Source organism: Impatiens glandulifera, chromosome 4, assembly GCF_907164915.1.
Source record: "Impatiens glandulifera chromosome 4, dImpGla2.1, whole genome shotgun sequence".
In the NCBI taxonomy this organism is placed as follows: Eukaryota; Viridiplantae; Streptophyta; class Magnoliopsida; order Ericales; family Balsaminaceae; genus Impatiens; species Impatiens glandulifera.
This window is the reverse complement of record NC_061865.1, coordinates 61,780,250-61,798,961: the sequence shown is the minus strand read 5'-3', so window position 1 is coordinate 61,798,961 and position 18,712 is coordinate 61,780,250. Positions and strand designations below refer to the sequence as shown.

At 34.1% G+C, this 18,712-nt stretch overlaps 4 protein-coding genes across 5 annotated transcripts; 2 read left to right on the top strand and 2 right to left on the bottom strand.

Annotated features, from left to right (window-relative positions):
- The first annotated feature begins 2,125 nt into the window (after positions 1-2,125).
- On the top strand, positions 2,126-2,912 carry LOC124933618 (late embryogenesis abundant protein 2-like). The gene has a single exon (XM_047474051.1). The coding sequence runs from the start codon at positions 2,157-2,159 to the stop codon at positions 2,661-2,663; it is 507 nt and encodes a 168-aa protein (XP_047330007.1). The 5' UTR covers positions 2,126-2,156; the 3' UTR covers positions 2,664-2,912.
- Positions 2,913-3,528: 616 nt separating this feature from the next.
- LOC124935659 (GTP-binding nuclear protein Ran1A-like) lies at positions 3,529-5,281 on the bottom strand (the record flags this gene model as incomplete). The annotated part of the gene is made up of 7 exons (XM_047476076.1): positions 3,529-3,810; positions 3,906-3,983; positions 4,099-4,278; positions 4,366-4,455; positions 4,748-4,865; positions 4,968-5,024; positions 5,179-5,281. Coding segments are annotated over 7 exons (696 nt in total), but the record flags the coding sequence as incomplete, so codon positions are not given.
- Positions 5,282-6,301: 1,020 nt separating this feature from the next.
- Positions 6,302-9,194, top strand: LOC124934370 (mini-ribonuclease 3-like). Of its 2 annotated transcripts, none has more exons than XM_047474894.1 (7): positions 6,302-6,673; positions 6,804-6,925; positions 7,065-7,154; positions 7,548-7,600; positions 8,251-8,353; positions 8,607-8,708; positions 8,903-9,194. In XM_047474894.1, the coding sequence occupies exons 1-7, from the start codon at positions 6,424-6,426 to the stop codon at positions 8,927-8,929; spliced, it is 747 nt and encodes a 248-aa protein (XP_047330850.1). In that variant the 5' UTR covers positions 6,302-6,423; the 3' UTR covers positions 8,930-9,194. The 2 variants fall into 2 exon arrangements, with proteins under 2 accessions (XP_047330850.1, XP_047330849.1); XM_047474893.1 differs by having other exon boundaries at positions 6,304-6,673; positions 6,801-6,925.
- A 2,798-nt stretch (positions 9,195-11,992) lies between these two features.
- Positions 11,993-18,338, bottom strand: LOC124933801 (homeobox-leucine zipper protein ATHB-15-like). The gene is made up of 18 exons (XM_047474243.1): positions 17,207-18,338; positions 16,962-17,121; positions 16,790-16,893; positions 16,610-16,700; positions 16,429-16,524; positions 16,232-16,345; positions 16,066-16,149; positions 15,603-15,758; positions 15,430-15,504; positions 15,241-15,347; positions 14,969-15,161; positions 14,571-14,756; positions 14,389-14,469; positions 14,035-14,169; positions 13,612-13,931; positions 12,867-12,975; positions 12,502-12,651; positions 11,993-12,400 (listed from the first exon to the last, which is right to left on the bottom strand). The coding sequence occupies exons 1-18, from the start codon at positions 17,410-17,412 to the stop codon at positions 12,254-12,256; spliced, it is 2,514 nt and encodes an 837-aa protein (XP_047330199.1). The 5' UTR covers positions 17,413-18,338; the 3' UTR covers positions 11,993-12,253.
- Positions 18,339-18,712: the final 374 nt, after the last annotated feature.

Sequence of the window (18,712 nt, the reverse complement as noted above, 5' to 3'; positions counted from 1 at the left end):
CGTAAAGACCGAATATCAACTTGCAGATATCTTTACTAAAGCACTTCCTTTGAACAAATTCATCTACTTACGAGATATATTGGGCATGACCAACAAAAACATTAAGGGGAGTGTTGAAATTAATGTTTTTAATTAATTATGGTATTGATTAGAATAATATGAAAAGTTATAAATTACGTTATTTAAGTTTAAGATAGGAAAAAAAATTATCTTGATTATATATTTATTAGTAATGTAAGATAGTGTTTGGTATATAGTATTAGTTATATAGGCATAAGTTGTGAAGGGTATAAATTGTAAATAAGGTATTAGAAGGTATAAATTATATAAGTTAATAGTGTTTGGTTGAGAGTAAAAATAAATATAAATTTTATTATTTTTTGTTTGGTTGGTGGTATAAAAAAGTAGTAAAAGTGTAAAAGACTATTTTACCCTTATATTTATATAAATTATTTTTAATTATTATTTTAATATTTATTTTACAGGTAGTTTGTATTATTAATTATATAAAAATTAATATATTTATTTTATATGTATTTTTATTATTAATTATATTGAAATTAATAAAAAATAATATATAATTATTATATAAATATATTTTTTAAATAAATATTATTATTATATGATTATATTATTTATATATAAAAATTTAACCCTTATAATTATATAAATATTTAATAAATAATTAATACTATAAACCGATATTATATTTTTTTTTTTTCTGTGAAAAAGGAAAAAAAAAACAAATGAGTAGACAGTTACATATTTATACCTAATTTAAGGTATAAATTATACCTGTTATATTAATGTAGATATAAAATTCTTCAATCAAACAAATAATACTAATACATTTTACTGTAAATATAACTATATTATATATAAAAAAAATAATAATTCTTACCAAATGGTATGATTAAATAATAAAAAAATAATAATACTTCATTTTTTATTTTATTTTAAACTTATCTTCCTTATATTTTTTTATCCCAACAAATTTGTTCGAGAGGTTTAGGGAAAATCTGAAAATGACCCCACTGATAGGGTGAATAACCAATTGTACGTCGGATAATTTAAATAGTGTTGGTGATCCCTTTTTTTTTAATGACAATTGTACATTTGCGTAACGCAACAAGAATTTTTTTTTTCGTCTCGCGATTGCGTGACGCAACTGGAGCATTTTCGTCCAAAAAAATTTCATAATTAAATTTTTTTTGAAAAATAAAAAAACTAAAAATTGTGTTCAGGTTGCGTGTCCCAACTGGGACATTTTCGTCCAAAAACAGTAAAAATGGTCACCAGTGTTTTTTTTCCTTCTGTACTTTCCGTATTTCACCCGCTCCGATTGAAAGAAAAACTAAGATAAGTTTTCAGTCTATTATGATTCAGTAAATTTGTAATAAAATAAATTCAAAAGTATAGCGTCTCAACCTTGTCTCAACCTTTGTCTATTTTTTTTCTATCTTTTTACTTCTAATAAAATATGTAAATGAGCTAGGAAATCTAGAACATTCCTAAAAATAGGAATGAAAAATATGATATTTTTTTAAATGTGTTAATATATAATAATAATAATAATAATAATAATAAAATAAAATTTTAAATAGAAGGTGTTTAAATATTTTAGTTAATAAAAAAAATAAAAAAGTGTGGAATCATGTTTAATTAATTTGAGTTATTTAAATAATATAAACTTAAATTCTTAAAATATATTTTTCAGCTTATATTTACCTTCTTTTTTTTATAATACATTATAATTAAATAAAATGTACTTTTTAAAAATAATATTATATTTTTTAAATAATGTATGCAATAATATTACAATTATACTACTATAATTTTTTTTTATTAATAATTACAAAAATTGATATTATATAAAATATTATAAATAAATCGATGTTGCTTAAGAAACAAGAATACAAACTTTTGTCACCGCTTGAGCTGAGTTATTGAAAGCTGTATGTGGATGAAAGCCACGTGGTACACCACGCGTCGAGCTGATGGACACGTGTTCGCTCACCGGAGTGCTTGTATTCGCTATAAGATGAACCCTTCTTGCCATCTTTCCTTCACTCACTCACAATTCTAATATTCTAAAAAAAAAAAAAAACTTGTATTATAATCTACTACTACTGCTATAGTTCCATTTTCAGATAACAATGGCATCAAACCAGCAAAGCTACAAGGCCGGCGAAACCAAAGGCAAAGTTGAGGAGAAAACAGGACAGATGGCCGATACGATGAAGGACAAGGCCCAACAGGCCAAGGGCTTTGTCTCCGACAAGACTCAGGCGACTAAGGATAAGACGTCTCAGACCGGTGACAAGACTCAGGGAGCAGCTCAGGCTACCAAGGACAAGGCGTCCGATGCAGCTCAGGCGACCAAGGACAAGGCGTCCGATGCAGCTCAGGCGACCAAGGAGAAAGCCCAAGGGGCAGCTCAGGCGACCAAGGAGAAGGCCTCTGAGATGTCGGAGTCGGCTCAAGAAGCTGCACAAGCTGGGAAGGATAAGACCGCCGGTGTTCTGCAGAAGACCGGTGAGCAAGTGAGGAGTATGGCGCAGGGGGCGGCGGACGCTGTGAAACATACTTTTGGGATGGCGGAAGATGATGAAACCAATGCCGGCGCCGCCGCCGGGACCAACACTAAGAAGGTGGTCTACTGATACTTTTGGTGATGGAGGAGGAGGGGTTATTATGAATAAATAAATTGTAACAGTACCAACTTGTTGCTAGCTGCTAAAAACAAGTGAAGTCTTTCCTTTCTTTTTTTTTTTCTTTCTTTTTTCTATCTTGAAGATAAGAACATGTTCTAGATTACCTATATACATGTTCATCATGGATGTAATGTGCTTTGTTTGGTCGACCACAAAACGTTTTGTGATCGTAATTTTAAGTTTTTTTTCTTTCATTTATAACTCTATAATCTACCGTCCTATATATATATGTTTTTTCATGAAACCGGAACTGTCATGTATAGCATGGGTATTTATTTATTTAAAGATCTAGATTTATCTTATTTTCAAATTTATTAAACAAACCTATCTTGATTTCATTATTTTATATAAATCTTGGTTTTTACCAGAGCATGTACTACGACGATATTTCTGTTAAAGAATAATTTTATATTTTAACCCATGATAAATAAAAAAGTCTAGAAAAGTGACAAATGACAATAATACTATTAGGGATCTGTCGGTTAAGACTGACGACTACCTGTTGGAAAAACCGGACACCTGAACCGTTCGACTATTCTCAGTTAAACCAATTGGAGGATCCGGGCATGTGGTTGGCTTTACTCCGATTCGGTTTATGAATGAGCCCCAAATGGGTGGATTGGGTGCTTTTGGTAATTTCAATATTCGGTTTACGTTCTACTTTCAAACCATGAACTGTTTAGATTAGAGGGCTGTTTAAGCTTTGATAAATAGTTGTAGATCGTTTGTTAGAAGATGATATGGGTATTATATGGAGGTTTCAATTAGTGCAGTAGTAGTAGTACAATTTTTTTTATGAAGATTCTTGGTCATGTTAAAAGACATTTAACTGATGATGACTTTTTATGGAAATAGCAGCATAGCAGTTTATACAAACGAACAAGAATCAAACCAAATTGCTGTAGTCAAAGATAAATTGAGCCCACTCTTATGAAGAAGGTAAGGCGTGCTCACAGAAGAAGGATCCCATTCATTAAGTAAGAAGAGGCAGGCCAAAAGAGGAAAAGCCCGTTCAGAAGATTTCTTCTAATCAAACAGATCATCATCATCATCTGGTAAAGGCTGTGCGGAAGCATTAATCAACTCAGCTTCATGCCTGCAGAAAGTTATTTCGGGCATAAAGTTACATTCAAGAAGCTATATACCAAATAATATTACACATCAGTTCACGTGTGAGGGAAAAAAACTCACTGTTGTTGTGCAGCCATGTCAATAGCAACTTCTGGAGGCGCCAGAGCAATTTCCCCAACAAAGTGAAGATTCGGATCACTGTGGCATGTCACAGAGAAGTTATGATATCAAACAACAAACGAACATACTTGGGGTTATTTTACTCTTTTTGGCATGAATTTGAGAAGAAAAGAAAAGAGTAACCCATTCATACCCTGAAAGCTTCCTAGCAAGATATAAGTAAGGCTTCTCAAAGTTGTAGTTACTCTTTGCAGAAATCTCATAGTATTGAAGATTTTTCTTTCTGTGGAAGGTAACCTGCTTTGCCTTGACCTGTCTATTCTTGACATCAACTTTGTTTCCACAAAGAACAATCGGGATATTCTCACAAACCCTAATGATTATAAGATATAACAATATTTCTTATTAAATAAAGATAAAACTTATGTGCTTCATACATATAATTGTTATAAAAACAAACCTGCAAAGATCCCGATGCCATGTAGGAACATTTTTGTAAGTCAGTCGTGCAGTAACATCAAACATTATGATTGCACATTGTCCATGAATACTGCAATATTGAAAAGAATATGAACTGGGTAGGGTAGTATTGACTTGTTTATTTATTAAATATTTCACAATTAAGACTTTGACGACCGACCCACCCACCCACCCTATAAGTTACTATAAGTGAAGTGGCTTTGTAATAGTATTGATATCTATCTATCTATCTAGTTGAGTAATCGTTATCTAAAGATTGCATGTCTTTAACAGAAATATAACATCTTATGACAGATAAGTTGGATTGAGTAGAAAATAAAAAAGAATTGACAAGGAAGAAGTAAAAACAGTGGGTAACGTACTAGTAACCATCTCTTAGACCTCCGAATTTCTCTTGGCCGGCAGTGTCCCAGCAGTAGAACCTTATCTTGCCACAATTCGTGGTGAAATCCAATGGATGAACTTCCACACCAATAGTCGCTGCAAACCAAGCGAGAAGATGTTAATATGTGTTTGCATAATTAAGATAAAAAGAAGAATAAGGAAAAACAAAAACAAGAAGAGATAGCGCTGCTTGCTTACGTTCGTATTTCTTCTCGAATTCTCCAGTGAGATGGCGTTTAACAAAAGTTGTTTTACCTGTTGTATTCAGAACAAACAATCATATCATATAAAGATAAAATCTAATAATAAGAGGCAAATGAAAATACTGGAGAATCCAAGATAGGTTCTATAACAATATTATTAGTTGGGAAGAAATGAAAGATGAAGAAAATAGAGAGCAATCAGATACCTGTGCCGCCATCGCCGACGATGACAAGCTTGAAGCTCGGATAGTCGACAGTTTGTTGATTAGGAAGTGCCTGCGATGAAAAACTAAATGTTAAAGATGGACATGAAGAAATAGTACAAATTCAGAGAGAGTGAGAGAAACTACCATGGGTAATTTTTGTGATTGATTGAAGGATGAGGAGAAGGATTCAAAATTTGAACGAGTAGAAGAATGAGGCAGAAATAGATGCGCTGATTGCCTCTTTAAGTATAAATAGTACGTGTTACTTACTGCTTTTATTCAACGCGAAGATGTGCGCCGTCCGATGAGATCCCGCTTCATTTCTCCGCTTGAATAGAAACCATACACGTGTCAAAGGTATCGCGGACCCCTTACGCATATTTATTTATTTATGGGCCTACTCTTGGATTAAAAAAAAATGCGCAGCAGCAGTTGTTGGGCCATGGGGTTGCTTTACTTTTCTTGTTAGTAAATTAAATGTATATAAACATTAGTGTTAAATGAGATTCAGCTTCACAATTATTTTTAGGAATAATATTATTGAAAGATTGTTATTTCAGTTTCCATAGTCAAATCTATGTTTGGCGAGGAATTTGGAAGAGATGATCCTTGTTGTTGTTGTGTATCTCTAGCTGTGATCTTTGATGAGTAATAATGAGAGACAGGATCATCATCAAAAATATGATAACGTGAGTACAATACATTGCAATAAATTGTGTCGTCGTCTCCAAAACTTGTTTTCGAAAATAAAGAATTCAAATTTCTGCAATTTCATTTGAAGAATCTATGTAAAACTGCTCGTAAGATCGTCTTGCTCCAGATGCTACGTAATGCGGGGTTTCAAATAATAAGTTATGTGCCTCTTTAGAGATAATATTAATGAGAAAAAAAATTAAGGTGCTTGTCAGATAATGTGAAAGAGATGTTTCTGTCCAAAAGGTGTTATTTTTATAAATTTTATCAGTTTTGAATTATTTTCTACCAACAACAAAAAAAAATTATAATTATTAGAGTTATTTCGTCTATATATATATATATATATATATATAATAAAAAAGAATTAAGCAATAAAAAAAAAAAAAAAAAAAAAAAGTTAATAATCATCAATTGGATATGGTTTTTGAAGGGAAAGAAATCAAACCAAACCAAGATCCTTGTTTGCAGCGCGCGGGGGGTTAAGAGGAGAGAGATTCACATCCTCCACCGTCGATCTCCTGTTGTGACCTGCAAGAGAGAGAAATAGAAATGGCGGCTGCTGCTTCGCCAATTCTGGCTTCATTTCCAACCACCGTTAGAGTCAGGGCATCGTCGTGGGACACCCAACCCCGTCTCAGTTACACCCCCCATCGCACGTACCCAAAGAAAGATAAAGACTCCTCCACAGCCATCGCTTCAGCATCTTCTACCCCTTCAAGGTCGACGACCATCATCAACGTTTCTCCTTTGGATCCAACAACCCTTCTTCTTGCACACCTCAATCGGACTACTTCCAAGGGTAGATAATAAAGCTTACTTACATCCCCCCCCCCCCCCCCCCCCTTTTTACTTTTATGCAGACTTTGTGTCTGTCTATATATGCGTGTTCTTGTCTATTATTATTCCTTACTCACTTCTACTAACAGCAGTGGAATCGGAGGAGAACTATCTAGGCTATGAGGTATGGTTGCCGAGCCCTCCCAAAGTGGATAAACCTAGGTCCACGTACAATGCGGCCTCATTGGCATACATCGGTGACTGCATCTACGAGGTTTCTTTCATGAGAATCGCTTCTTCTTCTTTTCTGCATTAGACATGACTGAAGAAGATAGGCTTTAATTAATTGATTGATTGATTGATTGATTCTGAAGGTCACTTGTTTCAGTTATTTCTTCTTCTACATCCTGCAGCTATATGCTCGCAGACATTTCTTCTTTCCACCTTTGAAGATTGAAGAATACAATGATCATGTGAAGGCCGTTGTCTGTGCGGAGGCACAGGTAATAATAACTATTGATCAACACTGCTTCTTGTAGTCTTTTTTTATGTAAAACAAAACACTCTTGTGCTTGGATATTGGATATTGGTAATACAATGATTGATTACTAATGATTCAACATCTGACCTCTGCTTGCCATGTTTGTGTTCGGATAGAGGTAGAAATTACAGCATGAAGTTGTGCTCCATTCTGTGTATTTTCCAAATGATTTGTGTCTTCTCCTTTTATATTGATGATGCTGGAGAACTGTGACAAGTTAGCAAGATCTGCACCTATCTGGTTTTCATTTACTTATTGATACTTGCTTGTACTGATCGATCTCAAATCTTCTTCTTATTGCCGCCTAGTAGTTTGTGTAGAGAAATTCTGACTATTTGAAGGTTCCATGATGCAGGATGCCATTCTGAAAAAACTTCTCAAGGAAGAATTTTTATCCAATGAAGAAAGGTATATAAATACACCCTTCCTCTCATTTTCTATACCAATACTTTCACAAAATTAAGGGTCCCAATTAATGGGAGTTACATTCATTATTTTAATGCCACTCACTCAGGAAAACTTACTTTTTTCCTAAAAACATTAGTACAAGCTTTCAAAAATATCAATGCACATATATTTTCCTTTACCAAAAATAATAAAGGATCTACACACTATTAAATTTTGTATTAATAATTGAATGTTGCAAAATGACTATTTTCAATACCTCTACATCCGGCCAGGAAAACAACCATTTTTTTTCATCTCGAGCTTCTTCCTCAATAGCTAGAACATCTTATTAAGGCCATTGCAAACTAAAAGAAACAATCACTGCAACATATTCTAGTGTATTTTAAGCAAGGCATTTTCCAATTTGGATTTTTGTGCCATTTTTTAATATAGTTCAGCGCATAAAACATCTACATATCCCCTTCATTGCAAGACGTAATATGAGATATCTTTCCATAACATGTTGCATACAATCAAACAAGAAAAGAAATATATTACTAGAAAGTGACGAAAGGAGTATATGTTGTGAAATGAATTCAGCTTCTGAATATTGCATCATAGATCAAGCTCCAAAGCATCGAACTGATGGAAACTGGTCATTTCCAATACAGGGATGTCTTGCGATGGGGTAAAAATATTATTTCAGGCAAGACACGAACCAAAAAACGTGCTGGTTCTGCAGTTTACAACAGAGCATCTTCTTTAGAAACACTGGTAAGAAGATACCTTTTGTTCTTTGGTTTTCCTTATCTTGTAACATGAATGAAAATGAGATTCGTATTCTTTCATTAATTGAGAAGCTATAAAATTAAGGTTCCTGTATACACTATATAAATGATCAAATGCATCCATATAGCAAGTCTTGGTTAACTAAAAAGAGTTTTGTTTTATTTTGTTCTGCTTCAAGACATTGACATTTTATTTATGACTGATTTTGAGAATGATGTAATATGTTATTACTATGCAGATTGGGTATCTATACTTGACAAATATGTCTCGTTTGGAGGAGGTCATGGTACAGATGGGATTCTCATGCCAGGCTTCTGCATCGATCCTTCCGCAGCTATTGGTAAGTTTATAACTAAGATCAGTTTCTGCATCGATCTCTTGCTGCTGTTGTCTGTAGCCCAGATCAGAGTAATGCTTGTATTTCCCTAAAATGTTCAATATAATAAACTTGTTGCAGGCTGCTGAATCATTGAGATGATGTATCTTTGAATTACTTTATTTCTGAATCTAGTTTCTTCTTTCATTTTTCAACAGGCGAGCAGCATTGACAATGGGAAATGAGCATCATTAGTTATTTATATCAACCACCACATGCATGATGTAGCTTTGTTTGTGCCCATTTTGAAGAGGGCACCACTCTTAGAGATAGCCAACAACATCATCTAAATGATTTCAAAAATACAGACACAATGTAAAAGAGATGTAAAATGATCTCTAACACCCATATGGAGATAATCTGTTCATGTTTTAGCATGGGTTCTGTTTCTATTAAATACTGGAAGCTTGTAGAGATTATTTCATAGTGCATGCAGATTATTTGGGTATAGATTTAGAGAAATGACTGGGAGAGTGAATTTGGGGGTTAGTTCGATGCTACTCATTCAGGCATTGCTTGTATTCACTAAGGCAGCGTCACCTGTACAAAGAGAATAAAATCAACAAATGAGAGGGTGATGTTTTATTTCTGTGTATATGTGTCATTTTATGAGTGAGACGCTGACTGTATGGGTAGTATCTAACACATCGAAATAACTGAATTTGGGAATTGTGATTCGCTGAAAAAATAATCTATCTTCTCTCCTTATATTTTATTATTCTCTCATTTATTCTCTCAAATTCTTTTTCACTCCTCATAATTTTAAATGATGCATCTTCAATATTATTGTTTTTATCAATAACAATTAAAATATGATAATATTATTGTAGTATATATATATATATATATTTATTTAAAATGGTGATTTAATAAAATACTTAAACCATTATTAAAGAAGTTTTAAATTTTGAAAAAAATAATATATATTATACTGTTTGAAAAAATGTTAAAAATAATATAATCAGATAATTATTTATCTAAAGATGATTTATCATTGAAGTTGACCTATTTCCCAATTTATATAAACTTATACGATTCATTTGATAAGCATTCATGCTGGAGTTATTGATGGAAGACTTGATAGTTGAATAATTTATGTCTGTATGGGTGAACATCTACTTTTGCAAACCTTATATTATGAGAAGATACATTTATGAATATTATGATTCTAGTGTTTGTACCTTCATCGTAGTAGAATATTCTCTCTCCTCTTATTAAATAATTTCTCTCTTTATCTCTATAAATTAATTTATCATTTATCCCTATTCTCACGATTATTATTTTATTCATTTCTTTGATATTTTTATTATCTCTGGTTAAAATAACTCAATAATTTACAACAAACTCTCACATTAAATATTTTAATAATAGGTTTAAATAAACTCTAAACCTTAAACTCGAAATCCTAAACCCTAAACCTTACTCTAAATCTTAAATTCTAAATTTTAAACCCTAAATCTTAATTAATATCATGTTTAATTATAAATTTATCTCTTTTATTTTTATTTTATTTTTATGAATTTTCAATTTCTTCATTTATCAAATATTTTTTATTTATTCTTTATGGCTTCTTTTTCTTTTTTTTATTATTTTTTTCTATTGACTTATTAATATTTTTTTACGATTAATTTTTTTTTTAATTTCACTTTATCCGCCAGTATACGATCAGCCACGTATGTATACGATCACTAGGCCAGCTGAAATTATATGATATAAATTATTTAATAAGAAGAGAGAGAAAATAATTAATAATAGAAGAAAGAATATTCTACATGTCAACCCACGTAGGCATCGCTGGATCATTCGCTGGATCAAGTCGCGCTCTCTATCATTTTTCTTTTATTTATTTATTTATTAATTCCACATGTCCGGCCACGTAGACCATCGCTCCCAGTCGCTGTCTCCTAGTAGAGATATGTATCATTCCTCTACTTTTAGTATTATTATTTTTGTCAAATTTTACGATGAAAGTAAAGATTAAAAATAGATTAACTAAAAATAGTGAATACAAACCATTCTATTATAGGTGGTTTGAACCAATATCTCAAAGTGCAAGTAAATCTTAAATGAGAATGTTTTCTTTTTTTTTTAATAAAGTTGAGAGTGTTTTCAAAATTGCAAAAGTTTATAATCCCAAAAAGTGCAAGCAAGATAAACCAAAAGTAATAATATATATCACAATTGTTGAAAACTTATGGTTTATTGTTGCTGAAATGTCTATCATTCTTTATTATTATTACTTTTGTTGGCAGTATCTATTGATGTAAAATTAATCAATATGAAATACAAAAGGGTCAATATATATGATTAGTATAGATAAGTTTATTATTAATCTGAAACTCAATTAAAATTAAATAGGTTATTACAAAAGAAGACACTATATAAACTCTATACACTATTTTCATGGAGATGTTTTTAACTATAATCTCTAGTCAACATCTACTGAACTTATTTTATTTCTATTTAAACTTTTTGACCATTACCTATACTCTTCTAGTCAGAAACGTATTCTTTAATTTTACATTATGCTGGTCAAAATAATATATTTTAATTTGTTAATCAAAGATTATGTTAACTTATCGGATCACTGAATAAAAAAATAAAATTCTTTATTAACAATTTGTCTTATTTTCATATCAAATTTTCTTATATCTATAAGATTTAATTATTTATATCAAATAGTTTTTCTATCAGTTTGTCAAAATAAATGATGACTTTTCAGTCCAATGTGTATTATTTTAATTGGACTAATATCAATCATAGTATCTCAAAACTTAAATTAAATGTTAGGTGGTCCTACACTATAATAAATCCGGTAAATTATCCAATCTTATACAATAAATAATAAAGTGAAAGAAAAAATTAATAAAAGTCTGGAGATCTTTGCTTAAATGGTAAATTAATGACAAGATTATTGTAATAACATGTTGATAATTGTAGTTGTAGATGCTCATTTCAATCACTTCTTTTTCATCTGCAGCTTTTGCTCCTATACATGCATGCATCACAACAGATATCATAATCTAACCACAAAAGATAGCTACAAAAGAATATGTAGGGTGCACTCCACAATACTTTTCAATATAAACTTTCAACTCCGAACGAGCCTAGAAGACGATCACAACTTTTGTCAAGCATTTGAAATTATCTGAAGAATCGTTTGAAACAACACATTCTCAATCAGTCTAGTGTCTTAGATTTCCAGTATGGAATGACATTAATTTATAGACACAAGCCAAAGCCAATAAATGAAGACCATCAAGAAAACAAAAGCATAAATAAGAGAGAACAGTCTTGTTGTAAGCAATAAGTCAGCAAAAGCATAGCATTACATGTCTTAATCTTCTTAAAAAAAAAAAAAAGAGTTAACCCAAATTCTGAAAAGAAAGCAACCCAGCAAGCAAGTATCTAGGAAATAAATAAAAAACGGAAGCAAGTATTGTTTGTAGCTTTAGGACGGACTGACTCACAACTCTTAATATATAAAAAGTTTACCCAGAAAGAAAGAATCACACAAATGACCAGTTCACGAACATGAAACAGAGGCAATGAGGATTATCGTCTTCATTAAGTACTTTCCAGGCTACCGCTCTTTCGTACGAAATTGGCCTGCCCATGCTCGACAGACATATTCCACCTTGAAGACAACCATAACCCTGTGTTGTCATCATTCAAAACAAACAAACAAACAAACCAAACCAAATTAAAACATCATATCTGCCTGCAACCTCCTCTCTCTTAATGATTGATAATGAACCTGTTGCATAATTTGAGGGAACTCAGAACATAAACTTTTTCTTCCTTGATCATCAAAGATTTTCTCCAGAGTTATGTCCTGAAGTGCAACCAATGTTGTCTCAAGCATGTCAAGACCAGCTTGATTAGCAAAAGTAAATACAGGCAATTCCTGCAAACAAGTTTCAACAACAAATTAAAGTCAGATCCCCCCAAGAAGAAACTTGGATGGACTTCTAACATTATGAAACCCTAGGAAAAGCAAACATATGTTTAACAACGACATAGTTCACACATGAACTAGTTATCTTATGACAGCCTTTTTTGAACTCGAGAATTATCTCATCCGTTTTGAATATTTTTCGTTTTTTAAGCACACTATCTAACCTTTGCTGAGCAACATAGAATAGCATCACAGTGATTCCAGAGCATTTTCAGAGAAGATTCTCCTGCTCCTTCACCGCCAAAATTGAGCAATTCCACACCCAAATAGCACCTGACATGAGAAAGAACAAATTGTCACTCGCTAGCAGATCGCATGCAAATTGGTATGATCTTCGAAAAATGTCAATCCAACTCAACAGACAGTATTATCCACTGTTATTCCATTAACAATCAACCTTCTCCAGTTTCACTACATTATTTACAATGAAGTGGTCCAACTAGGTATCCCTATGACTGTTCAAAAGCCCATATTAAGAAGATAGGACTAGACAAAACCACTGAATTCAGTTGCCAAAATTCCAAGATAATAAATGGACTCAAATTATAAAATGAGGAAAAGCAAAACGATTACACAACTTTAATGAGACTATTTTAACATACAGAAGTCTCCTTTATGAGAGGTCAATTGAAAAATTAGGCCAAACATCTTCAAATAAATATCTGAATAGTGAATAATATAAGAAAACCCATTTAAGCATTACACAAAATTTATGTATCATTTCTATCTTATTGACATTTAATTTATTTTTCTGTTTCTTGCTTTGTTTTCCCCATCCCCTACCCCTTTGTAATGTGTAAACTCATCTTTCGTTCTTTTTAATGAAAAGTTGAAATTTTGAACTTGTCAAATAGAATATGTTTCCAGGATATTATCAGCATTTTGACGTGGGCAAAGTATGTGGTGTACCTATAACTCTGGCAGATCCACTGTGCAAGAGTATTTGCTTCAGGGCTACCCAATGGAGATCTTAAACCACCATGAGAGCTATGGGATGGTGAAAGTGCTAATGCAACCCTTTGAACCGATGAAATAATGCTACGAACATATTGACGAGCCACAGAAGCAACGTGTTCTTGCATGTGACTTTCAAATGCAAATTGAAATGCTATAGTCATCACTGATCTTGTACATCCGCTGCCAGTTGAGTAGCTGTTGGAGGTTTTATTTCCAGACCCAATCTCCAGAGAAGAAGTGAGATCAAGAGTCCGATTTGGACTTGAGGCTTCCTGCATCATATTACTTCATTAAACAAGAAAAAAACAAGGGATAGCCTGATGGTGGAAGAGAATACTACGGAAACAAAGAAATTAACACAAATGAATATTTGACCTTGGCAGGATCCAGAGGAATAATGCGAAAGCCAGATGGAAGAAGAGGTGCATCATCAGCAAAAGAAGCATCAATAGGAGCAAAGAGGAGTTCAGAGCTAGTGCCAACAGCATTCTCATCCATTCCACTGCAAAGCTACACAAGGGCAAAGATTGAGGTTTTAGTGAACCAAAGACTATGGGTGTGTTTAATAAAACTGAAAACTAAGTGTTGAATGCTGAATACTGAATTTTAAGTACTTGATATGAGAGTTGATTGGATAAAATTGTGCCAGAAAATTCTCAGCAAGTATAGGGCCCAGATTATATCATATGAAGCTTAATACAAAACATGAAACTGACAGGGAAAGCTTACTTGCAAGAGAAATAGATCTCTAGGCATTATGGTGTCTTCAGTACAATGGCCGATGCCATCCAATTTGATAACCTCCAACAGCTGAAAATCACAAGCATAGATGTCAATTGGAATGTTGCCAATGTTAAAAGAAAAAAAAATACAGATATCCATTGAATTTCAGTTATGATAACATGTCTTGCCTCTTCATGCTCAATAGTATGAGCCAATGGAAGTATAACTTGACTCCCATAACTTCCTACTCGTGCCCCAGGCATGCTAGAAGGACCAAGTTTAACTGCCGCAAATGCATAAGCATCAAAATTGTTGTCTGCCCATTCTGATCTGTGCTCCCTCAAGAACCTGAGTAGTATTGCAGGGGGCACATTCTGAAATAGACATAACACAATAGATTAGTCAGGCAGCAAACAAAGGTAGATATCCTGTTCAATCTAAAACAATTAAAGACTATCATACTTCGTAGATAGTAACTAATCGTGTCATGTTAAAAGTGAGCACAACTAGTTCTTTTAGTAATGAGTTCGAGTTAACCAACTCCCATTGGGAAAAAGAAGTGGAGTAAACATATCGATAAACTGACCTGCAACAGCATTGAAGCTCTTGCACACAGGACAGTATTGCTGACAGGTGGAAATCCATTTGCAAACGTCAAGTTTAAGCTCATCAATTTATCGGGAGTAGAATTCACAAGAATGGTGACATCATCTGTGCCATCATTTCCCATCACAGACCAACCTTGATCAGTGAACCCATTAAGAGCCTCATTGAAACCCCTAAAAGTAAAAGACTTATTAGGCTTTGATGGACAGTCATACAGTCACACACACACACACAATAGAAAATGAAGACTACCTGCTTAACCTCTGGCTAAGTGCTCGCAGAGCCGCAGGTCTTCTGCTCCAGTTAGCGACATTTGATTGAGAAAGCTCCTCAGCTATCTGCCTCAACTGCCTCAAAGCCTACATTGATTGTGTAGCTTTAACCACAAATTCCTCTTTAAGTAAGAAGATTCAAATAAACAAAGCAGAATAAGAAATTTACAGCCATTGTTGTCTTTTGAGAGAGCATTGCTGATGACTCATACAGTGGACGTAAAACTTCAGGCACACTCCATGCCTAACGCCATTTAAGATGTTTATTAATACACAAAGTAGGTCAAATAACATTACACTAGAACTTGAGAAGAGAACGCACAATATACAAGGTAACTTTACCTCCAGGTTCATATGATCAACAATGTGGATCATTGACCCCCCTCCATCACAAGGCCTAATAAGGTAGCCACTAGATAGCATTTCCGCTCTTACAAAACTCTGAACAGGTGGCATGTTGGGACCATTGTGGGTATTGTTTAGAGATCTTTCACAGACCTGAGAATACAATAGATGTGAACAAAACAATCAAGACACAATAATATGTTAAGAAAACAGCTAGCCAACTTAAAGCTTGTTTTATGAATATTTTGATTTAACCAAATAACCCCTTATCCCATCGTAAATCAAATCAACTAAATATTAAAATACTCATATTTTACTTTTAATAACATTTTAAAATATTAAATACAACGTATATTTTAGTCATTTAACTCAAATAATCCATATTTTCACAGAACAATATTTTTTTTCCAAATAACCCTACATCATCAAACAAGCTCTTAAATTACACAACAAGACGTACCACAAGACTTCCATCTTCCATAACGGATGTATAACGCAGCAACCAGAAGTCACGAGCAGGAGCCAAGGTTGTTGGCGCATAGAGCTGTGACAGATAGAGGAACTCAAGACACCATTTTTTTTCTATTTCACTAGTAAGCAAATGAGGACAAACAGTTGAAGCATACCTGCATGTAAAGCAACTCAACGGTTCCACCATTGGCAGTGGGAAGCACGTTTAGAATATCCACCGCTCGACAATCACGATTCCATGATGGACGATCTTTGAGGATTTCCGCAACCTAGAAATAACATTGATAATTATCTTGTAAATCAATACCCCATTATACAAGGAAAACTAAAAGGTACTAAACAGAGAGCAAACCCTTGTAGGCTCTAGGCCCACCAGGCCGCAGGCTCTCGCTGCCACACCAGTGCAACCGTGAGAAATAGCAACGATTCCAATGGAATCCGGACCAGGCTATGCATATCAAAATGAGAATATATTAAACATGAAACAAAACAAATATATCATTTTTTGAGTTTATGGGTTTTCTGCGCCTCACCTTCATTCCAGGCATTTGAACCCACTCAACAGCAGTTCCAGTGGCCTTGGATAGAAACTCCGTTAAAGTCTCTTCTGCAATGGACAAAAGTCTGGAAACAAAAAGAAAAGCACATAGAAAAGAAAGTGGCAAAATAGAAACACTAGAAAAGACATAGGATCAAATTAAGAACCCTCTTACCCTGCAGGACTGGCATCCCTTGGCGGATGCTGAGGCGGCGGCAAGTGGTGTTGGCCACTTGTCACCACTGAATCAGAACTGACATCCTTGGAAGCAAGTGTTGGCTGCACATACAGATTAATGAAAATGCTGTAGATTATTAACAAACAATAACAAGATAAGTGTATCTCACATTTTGGGTATTTTGGCGAAAGTAGCCATTTTCGTACACAAGCTGGGAAACTTGCTTCTGCAACCTATCATTCTCTTCCATTAGAAGTTTATTCATTGCTGTCAGCTTCCTGTTAACGACTTGAAGCCTGGAAGCCTCTTTCCTCTGTTTCTCTCTACATCTGAAAGAAACAAAAAGAAATAACAATAATTGGATTAATAAACGCGTTGTCAATAATTGTTTCTCAATCAAAAGAGACAGAAGACCTTCGATTCTGGAACCAAACTTTGATTTGCTTGGGCTCGATATTGGATAGAATGGGACACTCGCGAATGAGCTGCTGTCGGCGAATGGAGCTGGGCTTGGGGCACTCATGGTAGAACCTCTCAAGGGCTTCAACCTGCTCAGGCGTGTAGCGAACGTATTTACCGTTATCCATGGCGTTTTTAGCATCCTTACAGGAAATTGCCATAATCGAATTGATTTTCCCGAAAGAAGAAGCACAGAGAGAAGAGAAGAAGGGGGTAGCTTCTTCTTTTTTCTTTTTCTCTCTCACTCTCTCTCTCTCTCTCTCTCTCTCTTTCTTCTCTTCAAGCACTTAACTTAGCACAACCAACTGTCACCATCAAAAGCAGACAAATGAGCTGTAAACAAATATTAGAGGAGAATGTCTCTCTGAATTAGGCTGCTGCAGAATTTGATGTAAATAAAATATTCAATGGTCACGGAACGCAAGAAGATTTGAAGAAAACGACAACAGGCAGCTTGATTCCCCACCCAAGTCACTGAAACGTTATTCCCCTCCTCTCCCTTCCTCTCCTCCTAAGCGGTCGGTTGAAGTAGCGATCTAAGCTAAGAAGAAGATGGGTTCCTTGGAAAAAGATTACCCAGATCGAAAATAACAAGATTTCTTCTGGTGTCTGTCTGTCTGTCTGTCTGTCTGGATCCCTTATGAAGCTTGGAATGAATGACTAGACGAGTTGAAGATTCACAAGTCTTGGTGCAGGTATGATAATAATAAAGCAAAGAGGGTGAATAAAGCAGAAACAGATCTTCTTCTTCATATCCCCCAAAGATTCGTCTGCAACTAGTAATTCATGGTGTTCAGCTAAAGAGATTTAACGAACAGAACAAAGCTCCCAGTAGCCGAGCATAAGTACATAAATAGCCAACCATACACGCGTATAGAGAAAGAGAAACTGGATGCAGCAGCTTATTGAAAGAAAGAGAGAAAGTAAAATGCTACAGAAGAACCCTAGATTCGAAGAAAGGTATAGAGGGAGAGAGAGAGAGAGAGAGAAGGCAAGGAGGTAAAGAGACTTTATTTTTATTTTTTCTCTCTAGTGCTTTTTCATCTGTTGTTGTTGTTCGTTGCTGTGTCTTCGCCTTCGCCTTTCACTTTCGGTCTTTCTTTCCATCTCCTCCACTGTGCTCTCTGCTCTGCACGAACTTTGGAGCCTACAATGCTCTCGATCAGACGAAAATACCCTTCTTTGTCTTTCTCAATAATAATTATTATTATTATTATTATATATGAAAGCCTGAGGAAGAAAAGTGCTGTTTAAATCACTTAAAACTATACCGTATTAATTAATTATTATAATGCTTGATTTATTTTATTATACATGATGATTAAAAAGAAGAAGAGGGGGTGGGGGGCAAAAATGGAAGAAAAAGAGTGGTATCTATAATCTCAGCGTGCCGTCACCACCCGCAGTAGAAGACATCATGACGAGGGCTTTGCATGCGGGTCTCCTTCCCATTCCCCCCAT